At 32.4% G+C, this 18,029-nt stretch overlaps 4 protein-coding genes across 11 annotated transcripts; 2 read left to right on the top strand and 2 right to left on the bottom strand.

The window, feature by feature from the left end:
• Window positions 1–373: 373 nt before the first annotated feature.
• LOC105231503 (cysteine-rich hydrophobic domain-containing protein 2) lies at window positions 374–3,459 on the bottom strand. 3 transcript variants are annotated; one of them, XM_011212825.4, is made up of 4 exons: window positions 3,098–3,459; window positions 2,001–2,509; window positions 1,308–1,518; window positions 374–1,206 (listed from the first exon to the last, which is right to left on the bottom strand). In XM_011212825.4, the coding sequence occupies exons 2-4, from the start codon at window positions 2,114–2,116 to the stop codon at window positions 1,039–1,041; spliced, it is 495 nt and encodes a 164-aa protein (XP_011211127.1). In that variant the 5' UTR covers window positions 2,117–2,509; window positions 3,098–3,459; the 3' UTR covers window positions 374–1,038. The 3 variants fall into 3 exon arrangements, with proteins under 3 accessions (XP_011211127.1, XP_011211128.1, XP_019847760.1); XM_011212826.4 differs by having other exon boundaries at window positions 2,001–2,173; XM_019992201.3 differs by having other exon boundaries at window positions 3,217–3,459.
• Window positions 3,460–3,734: 275 nt separating this feature from the next.
• LOC105231505 (5'-3' exoribonuclease 2 homolog) lies at window positions 3,735–6,766 on the top strand. Its single transcript, XM_011212827.4, has one exon. The coding sequence runs from the start codon at window positions 3,849–3,851 to the stop codon at window positions 6,492–6,494; it is 2,646 nt and encodes an 881-aa protein (XP_011211129.2). The 5' UTR covers window positions 3,735–3,848; the 3' UTR covers window positions 6,495–6,766.
• Window positions 6,767–7,080: 314 nt separating this feature from the next.
• LOC105231506 (short coiled-coil protein A) lies at window positions 7,081–8,108 on the bottom strand. The gene is made up of 2 exons (XM_011212828.4): window positions 7,815–8,108; window positions 7,081–7,757 (listed from the first exon to the last, which is right to left on the bottom strand). Exons 1-2 carry the CDS (start codon window positions 7,879–7,881, stop codon window positions 7,417–7,419), a joined length of 408 nt encoding a protein of 135 aa, XP_011211130.1. The 5' UTR covers window positions 7,882–8,108; the 3' UTR covers window positions 7,081–7,416.
• Window positions 8,071–17,923, top strand: LOC105231507 (lethal(3)malignant brain tumor-like protein 3). 6 transcript variants are annotated; one of them, XM_049447552.1, is made up of 6 exons: window positions 8,071–8,141; window positions 10,106–10,605; window positions 11,055–11,553; window positions 13,234–15,243; window positions 15,314–15,858; window positions 15,945–17,923. In XM_049447552.1, the coding sequence occupies exons 3-6, from the start codon at window positions 11,109–11,111 to the stop codon at window positions 17,349–17,351; spliced, it is 4,407 nt and encodes a 1,468-aa protein (XP_049303509.1). In that variant the 5' UTR covers window positions 8,071–8,141; window positions 10,106–10,605; window positions 11,055–11,108; the 3' UTR covers window positions 17,352–17,923. The 6 variants fall into 6 exon arrangements, with proteins under 6 accessions (XP_049303509.1, XP_049303508.1, XP_019847763.2 ...); XM_049447551.1 differs by having other exon boundaries at window positions 8,136–8,255; XM_019992204.3 differs by lacking the exon at window positions 8,071–8,141 and having other exon boundaries at window positions 10,076–10,605; window positions 11,025–11,553.
• The last annotated feature ends 106 nt before the right edge of the window (window positions 17,924–18,029 follow it).

The following is an 18,029-nucleotide window of genomic DNA, read 5'->3' as shown; positions in this document are numbered from 1 at the left end:
CATACGACAAAACTATAAAACCATATTATTTTGCTTAAACTCATAGGATACACAGTTTTATTGACAATTTTGAACATACTAATTTATCTAACTACATATTACTTTGAATTTTTGATTTATTAGCGCTTTCCCTTTACAAAGTTTTTGTTAGTTCTCATTCCATCCTCTTGGCACAATCCTGTTAAATTTTAGTACATATTTTTAAATTAAAATCTATAAATGAAATAATAGCATGCTTTATATACATATGTACATACGATCTTATACCAATATAAGAATATATAAATTTTTTTTTGAGTAATAATTTCTTAAACATTTTTTAAGGTAATTTTATTATACTCAGAGTAACAAAAAGAGGAAATACAACTACATGTTAACCGAGAAAATAAATACTTTCTTTATTTATTTTAAATATACAATCTTTATTAGCATTTTTTAAATAAATGTAAGTGACTTAATTCTAAGCGAATACAATCTTCTCATTGAAGCATATGCTTTCAATTAATATTAGTTGTTTTCTTTAAATTCTTGTAAATTAAAACTAAATTAGAAATGTTTTATTATACTTTTCATCACATTTACAGAAATTAATCAGCAGAAATCATTTTGCTATATTTTACTAAGTGACCATAGCAACAGGCGTATGGGCGAAAGCAAAAAAAAAATATATAAATAAAAGCAACCCCAAAATATCATTTAAACCGTACGCAACAAAATTATTTCAAACTCTTCCTTACATTTCCATTCATAATAACTATTTTTATAGTTGCTCACAGATGGCAATTCAATATCATCTGACGGTTCATTTTTTACTTTTATGTATTAGTTATTAGCAAGTGCATATATGTAATACGTATAAGTTCATATATACAAACTAATAGTTTCGATTGGTTTTAATTAGTATTTATAGTTGTATTATTCCTTCCAGTTATTCTAATAAAAATTATTTCAAACTCTATGCATAATCAAAGCCCAAGGCTGACTTAAAACCCCCCATCCCCCGCTTAAAATGATGTTCCATCTTCAAATCATGTTTATTTAATCCGGACGATAAATAGGCGTCTTCGGTATAAATTCAATACGCAGCACATACTCCATCATCGAATTTGAATCACATTGTTGCTTATGAAGTCGCCAATGTAGGCCTAGTTTATGATACAAATGGCTATTCTCCCATTCAAGCAGCTTATCAAGAGTGTTTTGTGTCTAGAATTGTACAACAGGAATAATTTAATTTTTAATAATCAACAGTAAATAAATTGCTAAGATAAATGTGTTATTTCTATGCGATATGCGATCATACATACCCGTTTGCTCAAACAAATGACCGGCCAAAGAGAACAACCCAATGTACAACAACAGCATACACAGCCGCAGAATAGCCATTTCACGTTTACTGGTAATGTTTTCTTCAAAATACCATTAATACGTCCGATTGTTGCCTTGAATTCTTCAGGTGCAACCCGCGAAACCAAACCCGAGGGAAATTCTGTGTTGAAACGATTACTCAAACCAAATCTGTAATTATAATTATTTCAAAAAATTTTATTTTTTATTACTTTTTTTGTAAGTAATAATAATAATAGTTGGTAATATAATAATGTTTTAACAACTGAAATCAATAGGAATATTCATCTAAATTTACTCAATTGCTTTTTTTTTTGTTAAGGAAACCCATGTACCTCGAGCAGAAAACGGACTATTTTCAATAATTGTTTTCCAAAAAAAATTAGATATTTTATTCAAACTTACAAGATTTTTAATATTTTCAAATTAATGAGAAAAAATACATGTTTTAATTAAGACAATAAACTAGGTATTAGACGAAGGAAAAAAAAGAAATAAGTTAAAATTGTATTTATGAAAGACGTTTTCATAAAAATCAAAGCAATTTTTGCTTAATCTTTTTCAACGTTTTTTTTATGTATTAATTAATTAATAATTGTTATTGACAGTGCTTTAATAAGAAGTTCTATCTTAATCATTTGCAAATAACTTACACTGTCATGTTGCCAGCACCTCGTATAATGATTGGCTCTGGGACAGGTGCGACCATTTGATCTTCATAGTGCTCCTCCAGTTGTTCATCTTCATAAATTGCATCGAAGTCAGCCATTGACCACTCAGAAGAACAACAAAAGTGTAATACCAAAGAATTAGATGTCAAGGATGACTGGGGAGTATAGACAAATTTTCTTTTTGCCACGAATAAATGATTTGTAGTTGCTTTGGTTAGTGATTTCCCCTTATACCCGTCAAGCAATGTTTACCATTAACAAATATGTTTATGTATTTCAATAATTCATTTTCAAGATTTGGTACGCCATAATAATGTAAATGGTTTTTGTTGTTATTACGGCTATCACTAAGTTATAGTGTTTCTTTTTGCATTTCACTACAGCTGCAATTCATTTCCATGCACTTTTGTTTATATGTACAAACGTATTCCATTAAATAAATACAGTGTTATCTGAGATATTTTTGTTGATTTCGTAATCTTCAACGTATTCTAGAATTTATTTATGATAAAAAATATAAGTAATAGAAATTAAAATTTGCTATACAAGACAATAAAAAATTTAATTGATTCCAATGAGAAAATTACACTCAAAGATCTTTTATTAACTCAGCAGCTGTGTGGAGTATCGAAATCACTCTGTATTATCGATTAAGGAAACTTTCGTATGACTCTTACGAGCCTAACGAATAGAAGCATCTATTTTACAACAAAATATTGATTTGATTTTAAATTTGAATTTCTTAGGGTTTTACCAATCTTTGTTATATACAGTTATTTCATTATTATAGTATATAATTATATTTTATAAATAATGTTTTGCCTTATCGATAGGAAAAATAAATGTGTTGACTATCGATATTTTTCAAACCCTTTTGGTCGCGAACAGCTGCCACAAACAAAAACATAAAGTATGACGAAATAAAGGAAATGGAAACGTCGATGATGCACAACTGCATTGCACTACTGTGAACGAATTAAAGTGATATGCAAATGTATTCTTTCTATGTATGCGATTATCGCTTTATATCTCATTTATTATTTTCAATCAACCAAAGCAAAAACTTGATATGAACTCACACTAGTCGTTTATTGATTTGCACAGTAATAATATCACACTCCAAAACTAAATGTATGTAATACTGTCGAAAGTCATTTAACGCCTCTTGTATTATTACTTTCATGTAATTGCCACATACTTCGGTACAACCTTTCGCAATTATCACGATTCACAAATGGATAAGCTTCACATAATTTGTTTGTCCACTACTGCTACAGTATTTGCATTACAATTAATTCAAAATGTTTTCTTATAAGAGTCTATACTTTTTATTTGGCTTGCAATTCATTTGTTAACAGCAATTTTCTGAATCCAATAAAAAACAAATCACTAGCATTGGCAAAATTGTATTTTTGATCCCTTTTGTTTTATAATCAACACTAGCGTTGCCATACCAATAAAAATAATTTATTGGAGAATCGCTTATTATTGCCGAAGGTCATAAGTAAAAGATATTTATCGCTTTTATTAGATAGAATATTTTACACATCGTTTAATTTTAATTTATATTGAATATGTTTGATATTGAAGGACTGATTTTTTCCAAATTCCTCTTAAATTGCATTCATTAAAAAAACCTAAAGCGAAAACAACGCTGCAAGTAAACACATTAGCGAAAAGTTAGCTGCAATGAATTATTGCATTGCTATTCACAATATAGTGTCTATTGATAATTATCATTGTCCAGGTTGTCCGCTTGTTTGGTTAAGAATTAAAATTCCTCGTTTTTAGCAATTTGTAAGAAAATTTGGAGTTTTTAAAATTACTATAATGGGAGTTCCGGCATTTTTTAGATGGTTAAGTAAGAAATATGCATGTGTCATCGTTGATTGTGTAGAAAACAAGAATTTGGATCCAAACACCGGACAAACAATATACGAGGACGCTACACTACCAAACCCTAATGGAATTGAATTTGATAATCTTTATTTGGATATGAATGGTATTATACATCCATGCACACATCCTGAAGATAAGCCAGCCCCGAAAAATGAAGATGAAATGATGGTCGCGATATTTGAATGCATTGACAGATTGTTTGGTATTGTTCGCCCTCGAAAATTATTATATATGGCAATTGATGGTGTAGCGCCAAGGGCGAAAATGAATCAACAGAGGTCCCGGCGCTTCAGAGCTGCTAAGGAAACAAATGAAAAACGGATGGAAATACAAAAAATTAGAGACGAACTTTTAGTCAAGGGATATATACTTCCACCTGAAAAAACTGACGAGGAACACTTCGATTCCAATTGTATAACACCAGGTACACCTTTTATGGACAGATTAAGTAAGTGTTTACATTATTATATACACGACCGTATGAACACAAACCCAGCTTGGAAAGGAATAAAAGTAGTATTGTCAGATGCGAATGTCCCTGGTGAAGGTGAACACAAAATAATGGACTATATTCGAAAACAAAGGGCTCAACCAGATCACGATGCCAATACTCAACATGTACTTTGTGGTGCAGATGCAGATTTGATTATGTTAGGACTTGCTACTCATGAACCGAATTTCACAATCATACGAGAAGAGTTTCTACCAAATAAACCTCGCCCATGTGATATATGTAAACAATATGGACATGAAATGCAGAAGTGTGTAGGGCTAGGAAATGCAAGTGGGTCGAAAGATGAAAGCTTTAAACCTGACGTTCCCATAAACGCTGAAGTTAGATTTATTTTCGTAAGATTGAGTGTTCTTCGAGAATACCTTAAAAAGACATTAGAAATGCCTAATATACCATTTAAATATGATTTTGAGCGTGCTTTGGATGATTGGGTTTTTATGTGCTTCTTTGTTGGAAATGACTTTTTACCACATTTACCAAGTCTTGAAATTAGAGAAGGCGCAGTGGATCGCTTGGTGGAATTGTATAAAAAATGTGTATATAAGACTGGTGGCTATTTAACGAATTCAGGAGAAGTCAATCTCCAACGTGTTCAAATGATTCTAACAGATTTGGGTAATGTTGAAGATAATATATTTAAAGAGAGACAACGCCGAGAGCTGGTATTTAAGGCAAGGCAGAAGCGCCAGCGAGAAAACGAATATAAAGCTGAAAGTCTTGGTGTGTCCTCATTTTTCCAACCAACAGCGGTAAATCGAGGAGCATCGAATTCACAACAAGCATTTAACTATAAAGAAGAAGCTGTAAAATTGAGAACTCAAAATAATAAAGGTGTTAAAAGAACTGCTGCAGAAGCAGGTCTTGATAACGATTCTGACGAAAATGACAATGACGAGGTTAGATTACACGAGGCTGGTTTCAAAAATCGGTATTACGAATCGAAGTTTGATGTTGGAACTAATAATCAAAGCTTTCGGTATTCAGTTGCTTTGCAATATGTGCGTGGACTTTGTTGGGTTCTAAAATATTATTATCAAGGTTGTGCTTCATGGGATTGGTATTTTCCATACCATTACGCACCATTTGCATCCGATTTTGTGAATATTACTGGCTTATCAACCAGTTTTGACAAAGGCACAAAACCGTTTAATCCATTAGAACAGTTGATGGGAGTATTTCCCGCCGCCAGCTCTTCTCATGTTCCAAAACCATGGGCAACATTAATGTCTGATCCAGATTCACCAATTATCGATTTTTACCCAGAGGACTTTAAAATTGATTTAAATGGAAAAAAGTTTGCTTGGCAAGGAGTAGCTTTACTGCCTTTTGTTGACGAGCGGAGGCTTTTTAAAGCACTTAAACCTTTTTATAAAAAACTAACAGAGGAAGAAGTCCGGCGAAATAAGAGAGGCGACAACCGTTTATATATTGGGCAATTGCATCATAAATTTGAATGGTTGAAACATCAATTAAAATCACTTAATTCTATGGACAAAGAAATTAAGGTGGTTTTGGATGGAATGGCTGGAAGTATTTTAAAAGCAGAAGATAACATAAAAATCTCAGGCACATTAAAATCCCCAATAAATGGTTTAACTGATATAATGTCGAACGAAATTATAACCTTTCGTTTTCGGGATCCAGAATATGACAGTGATTTTATTTTTCCTGCCATACGTCTTACTAATGCAATAGACCCTCCAAATGTCTTAAACTCTAGATCAGAAGGTCAGTCTGGTCACAATAGACCAGTTATTGGTTTCAACAGAAACCTCCCAACTGGACATTTAAGTGCCGGTGGACACAGAATGGTCCAAGCCAGTTTGGGAAGAAACTCTTTTAACATGGGTGGAAACAATCGGGGACATTATCCGCGAGGACCAAATCCTCAACAGAATTTTCAATCTAGATCTGGTTACAACAATTTTCAAAACAATCATGGAAACAACTTCCCTGGTGGCAATAATTACAGAAACCACCAACAAAACCCACATAGAGGCGGGCACCAAAACAATAGATTTCAGAGGTATAATCCATATGGACAGCCCAACAATAGATTTTAAGCATTTTAGAAATAATCGTATCCCTTAATTTTGAAGAAAGATTTATAAAAGGTAATTGTATATATGATATTATGTACAAAAAAAAAATAAATAAAATAATATGGCGAATTTTATTCGATTCGTTATAAATTTGTTTTCTTTTGAGCGGGAAGGTCAATATTTTCTCACGCTAATGGAGATTTAAAGTATTACTATATTGATAAATTAAAATTATTACATATTACAGATATATTGAACGAAAAATCAATATTACACAATTTTTTTTTTTTTTTTTTAATTTTGTTGCCTGCAAATTATTCCAATCAAGAAACCATATGTTGGTCGAAATACATCGCATCATTTTCTTATATTATCTTATATGATATTTGAAAACGAAACCTTATATTCTCGCCGAACCCCACTGCGGAAAGTCAGGAAATTTGCACATGTATTAGTTTATTTCTGTATAAGGTCCTAACGAAAAGTTTTTTTTTGCAAAATCACTTTGAATTTGCAATTAATTTCGACGAAATAAATTACAATTCAATTATATGTAAAATAATTCAAAATTAAAAAAAAAACATCAAAAGCGTTAATCAGACAAAAATTTGAATTAGTGTGATATATTTAGTTAGTGGAAAAGGCTTGTCTTTTAATAAAAATTATTGTTCAGATAAAGGCATTTTATTTGGTATCGCGAAGTAAATGTGTGCAAAGTGCTGTGTACCGTATGCTAAAAATGTGTTTAATTAATAAGAAACATTTTTTGTTAAAAACTAGTGAATAATGAAGGAAAATTTGATGAAATAAACTTATAGAAATTACACTAGGTTATTTGAACATTAAGAGCGGAACATTTACAACTTAGGTATGTAAAAAAAAAATATTTATTTTTAAGCCTAATCGAACCGCTTAAGGGACTACTATTAGTCCTGTTAATGATTTACTTCTTTTTTGCATTTGGACTTGTTGACTGGAACACAGAGGAAGCTGACATTAAATTCTCTATATATTGTCCAAGCACTTGATTCTCAGAACGTAATTTTAAGTTTTCTTCCTTTACAGAATCAACACGCTGTGAAAGATCGTCGAGTGTATTTTGCAGTTCCAATACTTGTGTAATAAGGCGAGCTTTTTCTTCCTTCTCATCGGGACTTACATCTACTTCTAATGAATTGTGTGATGAGTCAGGGGTGGAGCTGCGGTTAGTAAATGACGAGCGGAGCGAATCCATCGAATGTCCATTTGGCATATGTTGATGTGGATCATCATCGTTAATGATCACTAAAAAAAATGATATGTAGTAAATTCTTATCAAGTTCAATTTCATATTTTAAATACCTTGTGTGTCCTCATCGGCCAATGGTATGTTGTCATCAGGCTCTTGTAATTTATCGATTAGTGACATACTTTTAAAATTCTTGTTGAATGTTGAATTCCAATATCTTAATTGTCGTACTATAACTCGTACGAAATTAATTATTAGTAAAAGTAGACTTTATGATATATTCTAATTAAATAGTAAATAAATGATCTAATTCACAATCTTTATTTTCTTCAATAATATTCACCAAACTACTCTATTGATTGACAGTAGCAGGGTTGCTCAAGCTACTGAAATGACGACAAGTAAAGTACTGTCATAAATAGCTTGGGAAGAAAAGAAAGGTGAGCAAAATTAAAACTAAAGAACAATTGCGAAAAAAATATTTAAAGCAAAATAATTACAGTTACATTTTTCAATTATAATTTCGTTTTTACTGATATATTCACATAGCATTGGTAAGTTTCTTTTACACGTAGGCATTATAAGCGGATATTATTGCGTGTTCCGCTAGGGCACGGAAGTTATAAAAGAATATGTATGTAAGGAATGTTGAAAAATAGTAATGTTCTAATATACATACATATATATTTTTTACATTTCATTTATTTTCGGTAGTAGGTATTTTTGTTAGATTGGCAGGTTAATATCAAATTCGTTATTCAAAGTTTTACACACAATGCATCGATTTGCTATCAGTATTTTCTAGACCTATATTATTGTTAAAATAATTAGCGATAACTGCATTTAATTAAATTGAAGCTCATTCAAATTAAATATTTTAAATAACTTTACCTTTTAAAATCAGTAAAATTTGTTTAAATTTCATCAAAATGACGCAGTCGTTTTCACTGCCAATCATGGGTACCTTTTGTTGCTACTGTGTCTAGTGGTTTGTCCTGTTAATGTACATACATATATCAAGTGGCGCTGCATCTTTTAATCATTGCGTTCCCATTAACATGCATGTGAACAAATAATTTTTTAGTGAATTGAAATTGCGCATACGTATACATATGTATGACGTACGCTAATTGTATAGAATTTCAAAGGATCTATTAAATTCAACTCTGTAAACCAAGACACGAAGTTCTTAATTATAAAATAAAAGCCATCAAAGTGAAATATCCAACGTGTCTTCCAATTATGCTATATAAATAAGAAAATGAAAATGTATGTTAAATGATGGCGACATTTGTATTATATAAAAGTTCCTTACTTGCTATCAATTGTTACAAGTTTTTCTCTTGCCATAAATCGCAATTCGAACACATGAGTACATGTATGTATCTTAATAATATGTATATGTAAATAATTCTCATAATGCATAACTAAGTAGATACGTATTAAAACGTTCATATGCATATGAAAAGGTACCACTAAATATTGTATTAATATGGCCCATTGCGAAAATGACTGTTTCTTACCACCTCAAAAAGATTTTTTTTTAAACTGGTATTAATTTCTTTCTCCTTAACATTTATTTACTCTTTCGTTGAAATAGTTCAACAGTGTCAATATAAAGTATTTATAAATACAAGTTGTGGACTCTGCGCGCCTTATTTGAGACTCAATGTCACCAAATTTCACATATTGAAAATGAAAATTTTATTTTATAGGCCATTTTTATACATATAAACACACAAGCAAATGCAAGTAGATATGTGCATATTGTATGTACAAATATACGTTCCTCTATTGCATCTCGTAATCCTATACATACATTTGTACATGATACAATTTATCTATTATAAAAAATGTTAAATTTATAATAAAAGTGATAATTTATTTATATACTAAAAGAAGTATAACTAATTATTAATCATAGTCAAACGTTATAGATAACAATTAAAGGCAAATAAGTATAGTGGCTTGAATTGTATACATTTTGTGATCTAATAGTTATATTATAATAATATGAGCATCCCAAGTCTAATTTAAAGGTTTCTTTATAGGTTATGTTCAAAATATGAAACAATGACACACATATACATACATATGTCACGCATATATTTATCATTCTTGCGAATACTTCAAATGGTGTATTGAGTCCTTAAGTTATTTCCAAAAATAAAAATGTTGCATATTTATTAATATTTCAAAATATATGTATGTAAATATGAGTACATTTAGTATGCATTGTTCGTAAAAAAAAAATTCTATGGATGGCAACACTTGTTTACATGAATTTATGAACGAGAATTAACTAGTTTTGATTACATTTGTTTTGAGATATGTTTACCAATTATTTACCTGATAATCCTTAAGTTAAAAAACAAAACTTTTATCAAAAATCGTTCAATTGCAGGGTTACATGAATATGCACTAAAAGAAGTCGACTTCCTCTGCGACAAAAAGTGAGGAACATACTACGTGATTAAAGACGCAAACAACGCAACACTGATAATCATTCAATACGATTTTAGTTCAACTAGAGCAAATACAAGCACTTTGCAGAAACATTGCTGCGTTTTATACTCATTATTTTGATTTGCCATTGTCAGAGAGAAGCACAATTTTGATGAAAACCGAATTTGTACGGAGTGTATTTGTTATTTTAGATAGTGTTCACATAAAATAGAATAATTAAATAATAGCGGGCTTTTGACTCTGATACCAGGATCAACAAATTTGAAAAAGTTGGAGGCAGCTCTGCCACCCTACTAACGCGTCGCAGTCAACGTCGCAGTAGCGTTGCCATCATTGTACCCATCATATTTTGTTCGCTTCAATCCATCCGCGGTTTAGAAATAGCAGAGCGAAACTTTTAAATGCGCCCAGAATCCTTCCGGATATAAACCGCGACAGGTAAAAATGTGATAAAAATATAATAAAAGTTATTGAAAATGTCTATACAAGAAAATATATAAATAACTATACCGTATTGTGCCAAGAATGTTTCCAACCTTTAAAAAAGTAAAAATATAATTAAAGTGTTAAAACAAGAAATGCATCTGCATACCCATATACTAAAAATTAAAAACATAAAAATGAACGTATTTAAGACACTACTGATTTCTCAACTGTCAAGGCCAATGTAAAGTCAATAGTTACTTCATCAACATTATCAACTTATAAACAACAAAAACTCAAATCATTCTTAACTAACTGATCCTGAAGTAACTAAAACTTAGAAATAGTATAAAGTACATTTGGTATGAATAAAAACCTTATTATAATTGTGTAATCAACTGATTAACAATCTATTTACAATATTTTTTCATTAGATATAAGAACACGCTTATATTTCATTTTAGTGGGAACTTTTCTCAGCTTTGCCATTGCAAATCAAGACCCCAGTTGTACAAATTATGAATGTTAGTGAAGAAGATACTGCTTGTACAAATCTGGTAGATCGCAGGTCAAATATTATTGTGACAACAAATTTAAACAGTAATAGTACTTTAAATTATATACCACAAGTGGCATTCATTACACCAGCCATTGAGCCCTGCCCGTTTCCTCTGAACACTGGGAATGTAAATACAATGCAGACGTGTTCATCATCTGCTCCATCTATGATAAACGTAATTACATGTGCCCGCAACGTCATGAATAGCCAACACAATAACGCAAGTTTTGTAATGTCAAAAAATGTTCATAACTCTACTGTATCGGTATCAGCAACCACAGTGCCTATTAACACTGGTGTTAATGGAGGTGGAAATTCAGCCATGCCAAACAGTATAGGGAACCAAGCAGATGGAACAAATATCAAAGTAGAAGGAGAAGTTTTGGAAATGTTACATAATTCTGGTAAGTTTCAACTGGTTTTGAAATTGTTCAATATTATACCAAAAGCATGTTATCTGCTCTTTAATTATATTAAAACAAATTGTGTATATTGTGCTGAACATCATTGTGGGAGCTGCCATTTTTCTGAACCAATCAATTATGTAACGCATAATGGACAAATGTATCTAAATAAATGGATATGAGTAACATAAATCGTTTTTTGCCGCTACTCCAAATTGATTGTGTCCAAGAAAGTGTGTAATTAGCCATATTTAAATAATTTTATCGGTTCAAGTTATTTTTGATTTTTAAGAGCCTTTCTAACCAAATATAAAGTTACTTTGAAAATTCAAAGATTGTTAAATATGTACACATTGCACATGCAATGTGATATCTGATAATATTTTAAACACAAGCAAGAAAAGTGAAACGGAATTGATGTGCAGATATTTTGAAACATTTCTTAAGTATTAACTTTAATAATGGATACTTTCATACGCTTTTATAATCTTAATATTTTCAACCATATTTTCAACTTTAAAATCAGAAAAAAGTATACAAATATCATGAAGGAGAATAAGTTAGATATAGTATATATAAATAAAAAACTTTATCTAAATAATCGCATTTTTATCATATTAGGAATTCGTAATTTTTTACAAAACGTGTATTCTCATACATATGTATGTGAATGTGGGTCTATATGCATATAAATATATATTTATGTACAATGAATAAAGATGTACATTAAGGTGATCGAAAACTAGTACAACAATTTTGTTGTGTTACTGACTTTGGAAACTCTTCAAAAAATGATATATCATTAATTCTTGCCTCTGTAGGATAAGTATTGTATTGTATCGATATGCACAATCCTATAGACTAATGTACAAAAATTTTTTTCGTCGAATTTTTATAAAATCAAAAATTCTATTCTCAAGCCTATCTTACATAAAAATACAAATTTGGTGTATTTGTGTTCTATAAATATATCATATTTTCCCTCGCAGTATATAGCTTTCGAAGGTCATACGTAAATCTAACATAATTTCCAAGACTTAACACAATGCGAATAAACGACGACCTTAGTATATACAGAAACGCTAACCATAAAATGCAACTCTGTGTTAATGCAAGTATTAAGAAACAAACCTGCATCCTTATTATTTAACAACTTTTGCTGTTTATTTCAATTGAATACTCCAACCAAAGTGTAACGATTGTGATAAAAGAATGGAGTTTTGTTTAGATAAAGGTAATATTAAATAAAAACATTACTTTATGTCAGGGAAAAACTATGTGCGTAGTATTTATAGTAGGGGTTTAAGGAAACATCATCATACTGATCGTTTTTATTTCGATGCACAAGTACATTTTTGTTGCTTAAAAATTGAAAGTTGTATCTTGAATCATGGTAATGTAAAGGGCAATATGTAAAAGTAAATAGAATAATAACAGTTTAAAAAAAGTAAAAATGCATTTTGACATTTACTACACTCGATATTATCAAAATCTGGTGTTTCACCAATTCTCTATTTAGAATAATTTATCAAATATATAAACGAATTTGTCTACGTGAAAAATAAATAAATACAACATGGTACCTAGAAAAATATATAACTATTTTGTTAAATCTATGTAGATGTAGGACTACAATATTTTAAGTTTATAATCTATTTTAATAAAATTTGTTCATTCCAGTAATCCCAGCTTCTATACTAGTCCGTAATCGACAACAATATTCTTCACCTGGGTGCGCCAAAAGCACGGTTGGCACATCTACTCGCAGTGAGGTTGGGAATGGGAATCAGCTGACTTCTCTAACAATATTGAATCAGGAACTTGTCAAACAAATCGTAGTTGGTAACCCACCAAAAAATAGTGTCCTAACACAATCAACCTCAACAAATACAAACAATACTCTTAATTCATCTCAAACTCTTCTGAAGTCGTCATCAACGATGACCAATCTTGGAAGTGTCAAGCATCAAAATACTTCCAACAAATCTACAACAATGCTGATGAAAGCACCAATATCTTCTGCTTCATCAAATATCTCAAGCTCAATTGGTATAACTACAACCCTGAAGAAACCGTCTCAACAAATCAATGCATTACAAAATACAAGTGCTTTACAACCTCTTATTAATGCTATGCTCCCCCTCTCAGAAGCTGCCAAACTGGCAGCAGGTGATTCAAGTATAATAAGCCAAAGTAGCGTACGCAAGGAGTTACGAACTGATGAGTGTACTACAGATTTTTCATTTAACCGATTACAAAATATACCTCAACAATCATCTACTTCACCACCAGAGCCATCAATTCAAACAAAAGAGCCCGCCACGAAAACAGCTTCGGTTACAAATTTAGCGGTAAATAATAGCAGCTCGTTTAAGGTAGAGATCGATCTGTCTAAACCTGTATTGGTACAAGCAAAACTTGTTGAAAAACAGGAATCACTTCTTAAAGTACGCCCTGTTCAACGAGTTATTACAAGCAGCACCAGCCCTCGTTCAAAACGATCTAAATCACTGAGCTGTGCTTTCAAGGAGGTCCACCTAACAAACGCTCCACTTATGGTGAAACAGAGACAAACTTCTTTGCTAACATCTGAACATACATTGTCAGAGCGTCGTCACTCGACAACATCTGAAGGAAAAAGTATAAAACATAAAGCTAGTCCTCCGCGACGTAAACAAACATTGAATTCCAAATGCAATGTTATTGAAAACGAATGTGAGATCATAGATTTAATTGATTATACTGAGGTGAATCACGAAATAAACGCTGGTGAAGAGCAAAAATTAAATCAAGAAAACGAAAATAATATCAAAGGATCACCAATTGTTGAAGATATAATGGAAAACAAAGAGGAGTTTGAATACGACATGAAACCACCACCACCACTCAAAGATACGGATAAAAATTCATTATATAATGCTACAAAAAAGGTTATTACAGATATTCCCAAAACAGAAGAACCACCAACATTTTCATCTTCCGAAAAAATTTCGGAAAAATATGCATGTACGGAAAACGACCATATTGAGGACACATCAAAAAAATTTGAAATTGTAATTAAAGATGTTGAAATTGACCAGGGAGAGCAACATACTGATAATTTTGAGAAGACCGAAACTTTAGTTCAGGACTCAAAAGCAGAAGATACCCAGACCTCTGTAGAACACACTCAAGATGCGTTAGAAAAATCACTTTATTGTGATGAAAAAATCTCCGTTAGTTCAACATCATCTGCATCCACCTCTTCCAGTCACCATAGTTTGCATGATGATTTACAAATGCCGTCATCTTCGAACGTTACCAAAAACATGTCAGCCAATCTTAACCAACCCACCACTTCGGCAGCTGCTGGCAACCTGTTAACAGCACCACCTCCTGCAAAAGCCATTACAACCGCTGTAGAAGACGCATTATCGTGTGCTTTAAAAATGTTATCCAACTTCAATATGCTAACCTGGAATCAACGTGTCGGTAGTGCACGTGGCACTAATATGCGCTTCCAATTGAACGAATTTAATCTTATTGAAATAAATGAACGTTGCTCGCCACGAACACGTATCCACACAGCTTACGAAAAGCCTATTTATGAGCGAGAATCGGTTCCATATTTAAGTGAAAATCGCAATGGTTTATTGTATTTATGTAGGCGGTGTAATTGTCATGGACCGGCACTGGATTTTTTGGCTCCAGGTAATTTATACACAAATGAGCTTGAACATAAGAGTAATATGAATAGCTAATTAATTTGTATTTCTTGTAGAATTTTGTTCTTTAGATTGTTTAAAACGAGAATCCCGTAAACGCCGGCATGAGGAATATACCACCTTTTCACGCAAGCGAAAAACCCAAGAATCAAACGTTCCAGCTCCCAGTAAAAAATCCTTCCGTTGGTCCACATATCTCCCAGAAAAATTCAATGCCATCGCGGCACCTGTAAATCTATTTATTAATCCATTTCCAACGGGACCCAATCGTTTTCAGATTGGTATGAAATTGGAAGCTATTGATCCAGAGAACTGTTCACTATTTTGTGTATGCACGATTGTTGATATACAAGGGTATCGCTTGAAGTTAACATTTGATGGATATGAATACATGTACGACTTCTGGGTGAATGCCGATTCCATGGACATTTTTCCACCAGGTTGGTGTGCGAAAACCAAACGTATTTTGCAGCCACCAAAGGGTAAAACTATTGATCAATTTAACTGGCTGCAATACTTAGCAGAATGTAAAGCTATAGCAGCGCAACGTGCTCTATTTACACATTTGAATGTATCCTTGGGTACTCATAATCCATTTAAAGTAAGCATATTTAAGATATTTTATTTGAATATTCAATATTTTTATATTAAAACATTTTTATAATTGTTTACTAAAATCTGTAATAGATTGGAATGCATTTGGAAGCCGAGGACCTTAACGACACCGGGAAGCTATGTGTTGCTTCCGTTTCGGATGTGTTAGATAATCGCATACGTGTGCATTTTGATGGTTGGGATGATTGCTACGATTACTGGGTGGATATTAGTTCACCCTACATACATCCTTGTGGCTGGCATGTAGGAAGACAACAATTAATCGTACCACCCGAATTTGAAAATACTACATTCTCGTGGGCTGACTATATAAAAAATCATGGCAGTGGCATGGCCGCAACAGAAGAGATGTTTTCCACCCGCGATCCAATAGATTTCAAGCCGAATATGAAATTGGAAGTTGTTGATCCACGTAATCCCTCACTAATACGTCCGGCTACAGTTATCGGTCGCAAAGGACATCGCGTTAAGTTACATCTGGATTGCTGGCCAAGTAATTATTGCTTTTGGTTGGAAGATGATAGTGCGGATTTGCATCCGATTGGTTGGTGTGATGCAACTAGTCATGATCTAGAGCCTCCACCTGGCTATAGAATGCGCTCAACCAAGATGGTTTGCTCAACTTTTGGTTGCCGCGGTATCGGTAATGCCAAACGGCTTTATATAAATACGCATACGACACAAGATTGTTGCCCATATACGGCAGAAAACTGGCGACAGAAAACTGAAAAGCCGCCGCGTCTGGAACATGAAGAGATTGTACGCTCAGAAATAATGGGTAAGCAAGATATGAAGCAAAAACAGCCGACATTAAAATGGAAGCAGTCGCAGCCATCTCAATCGTCACATTTGAACGAAGCGGATATATTGCAACATATTCAACTTTTGGATAATATAAAAACACGTCACGTAATTCAGCAGGAAAAACAGCAAAAACAAAAACAAATTCCGCAGGAGAGTGCAAACCGAATTGAAATTGGTTCTGCAAGAGAACAACAACAAAAATCCTTAATAAAAACTGAACACACGGACAAATCCATTGCAACTGCTGTAAAAGTTTACCAACCGGTAGACAGTACAACTGCAGAACAATCAACATCTCTTCTAATTCCACAAATAAAGATTGCCAAAGAGTTTCTCTGTGACTATGGTCCGCGTCTGCAACAGAACTATAATATTTGGCAACGTAATGTCGCTTTCGATATGCAACGTATTAAACGCAACCCCCTGCTTTGGTCAACAAAGGATACATGTGCATTCGTTCAATGTGTACTACGGAATGCCGAAATAACTGCAATGTTTTTGCGTGAAGATATCGATGGTAGTGCGCTTTTGTTGCTTCAACAATCCGATCTTACCGAAATTCTCGATTTAAAATTAGGACCCGCCGTAAAGTTGTTCTCGTGCATTCTACAACTACGCACACTGGCCGTTCTCAAGTTCAATGTAAAGTTAGGCACCAGCCAAAGTAGCAATTAACAACATACTCATTGCAGTGTGCTCCCCCAGCCAAGATTGTTTTTCCATGGATATACGTATAATATGTACATTAACACATTAATTTCTTATTTATATGACAAAGACATGAATATGTATGTATATATAGTATGCTATTGTTGTTGAATTACAATACATTAATTCTTTAATCCATATTGGTAATATTGTTTGCAAAGCAATTGCAACTGAATATATTAGAGGACGGTGATGCGTTTGTATATTTTAGATTTGCCTAAAATTGTTTTTATTAGCAAATAAGTTATTATAATATTTTTGCCATATTAATGTATATAGAAACATTCAATTTGTTGTTCTTACAACTCTTCCAGGCAATACTTTTTCATTATTAAGTTTGCAAATTTAGCCAGTATCAAAGCGAACCATGTAAAATTGAATTTACAACTCTTTATTATATGGGGAAGCCCCCGAAATGCGGAAGCTCACAGCATCCACACTATTGATCTGTAAATAACGAATTTACACTGTGTAGATTTTTTATTGAAAAACTGTAAAAGAAATGATCATGATAATAAATATAGTAAATCGTACCCACATTACATATTTGAATTCATAGAAAGCGATAACGTGTATCACCTTTACCACGACTTCGTAAAGAGAAACGAATCGAATTTTTATCCGGCAAACCCGTCAGCATTTCTT

Source organism: Bactrocera dorsalis, chromosome 2, assembly GCF_023373825.1.
Source record: "Bactrocera dorsalis isolate Fly_Bdor chromosome 2, ASM2337382v1, whole genome shotgun sequence".
In the NCBI taxonomy this organism is placed as follows: Eukaryota; Metazoa; Arthropoda; class Insecta; order Diptera; family Tephritidae; genus Bactrocera; species Bactrocera dorsalis.
Note: the sequence above shows the minus strand (reverse complement) of the source record. Positions and strands in the feature narration are given on the sequence as shown.

Excerpts from the sequence above, each read along its gene's own strand:
- LOC105231503 (XM_011212825.4), bottom strand. The coding sequence starts at position 2,116 with ATGGCTGACTTCGATGCAATTTATGAAGATGAACAACTGGAGGAGCAC. Across the intron at positions 1,519-2,000 it reads GGTGCTGGCAACATGACAGT|ATTTGGTTTGAGTAATCGTT; the intron begins GTAAGTTATTTG and ends TTATAATTACAG. Across the intron at positions 1,207-1,307 it reads TCATTTGTTTGAGCAAACGG|ACACAAAACACTCTTGATAA; the intron begins GTATGTATGATC and ends GTACAATTCTAG.
- LOC105231505 (XM_011212827.4), top strand. The coding sequence starts at position 3,849 with ATGGGAGTTCCGGCATTTTTTAGATGGTTAAGTAAGAAATATGCATGT.
- LOC105231506 (XM_011212828.4), bottom strand. The coding sequence starts at position 7,881 with ATGTCACTAATCGATAAATTACAAGAGCCTGATGACAACATACCATTG. Across the intron at positions 7,758-7,814 it reads GGCCGATGAGGACACACAAG|TGATCATTAACGATGATGAT; the intron begins GTATTTAAAATA and ends CATTTTTTTTAG.
- LOC105231507 (XM_049447552.1), top strand. The coding sequence starts at position 11,109 with ATGAATGTTAGTGAAGAAGATACTGCTTGTACAAATCTGGTAGATCGC. Across the intron at positions 11,554-13,233 it reads GGAAATGTTACATAATTCTG|TAATCCCAGCTTCTATACTA; the intron begins GTAAGTTTCAAC and ends TGTTCATTCCAG. Across the intron at positions 15,244-15,313 it reads ACTGGATTTTTTGGCTCCAG|AATTTTGTTCTTTAGATTGT; the intron begins GTAATTTATACA and ends TATTTCTTGTAG.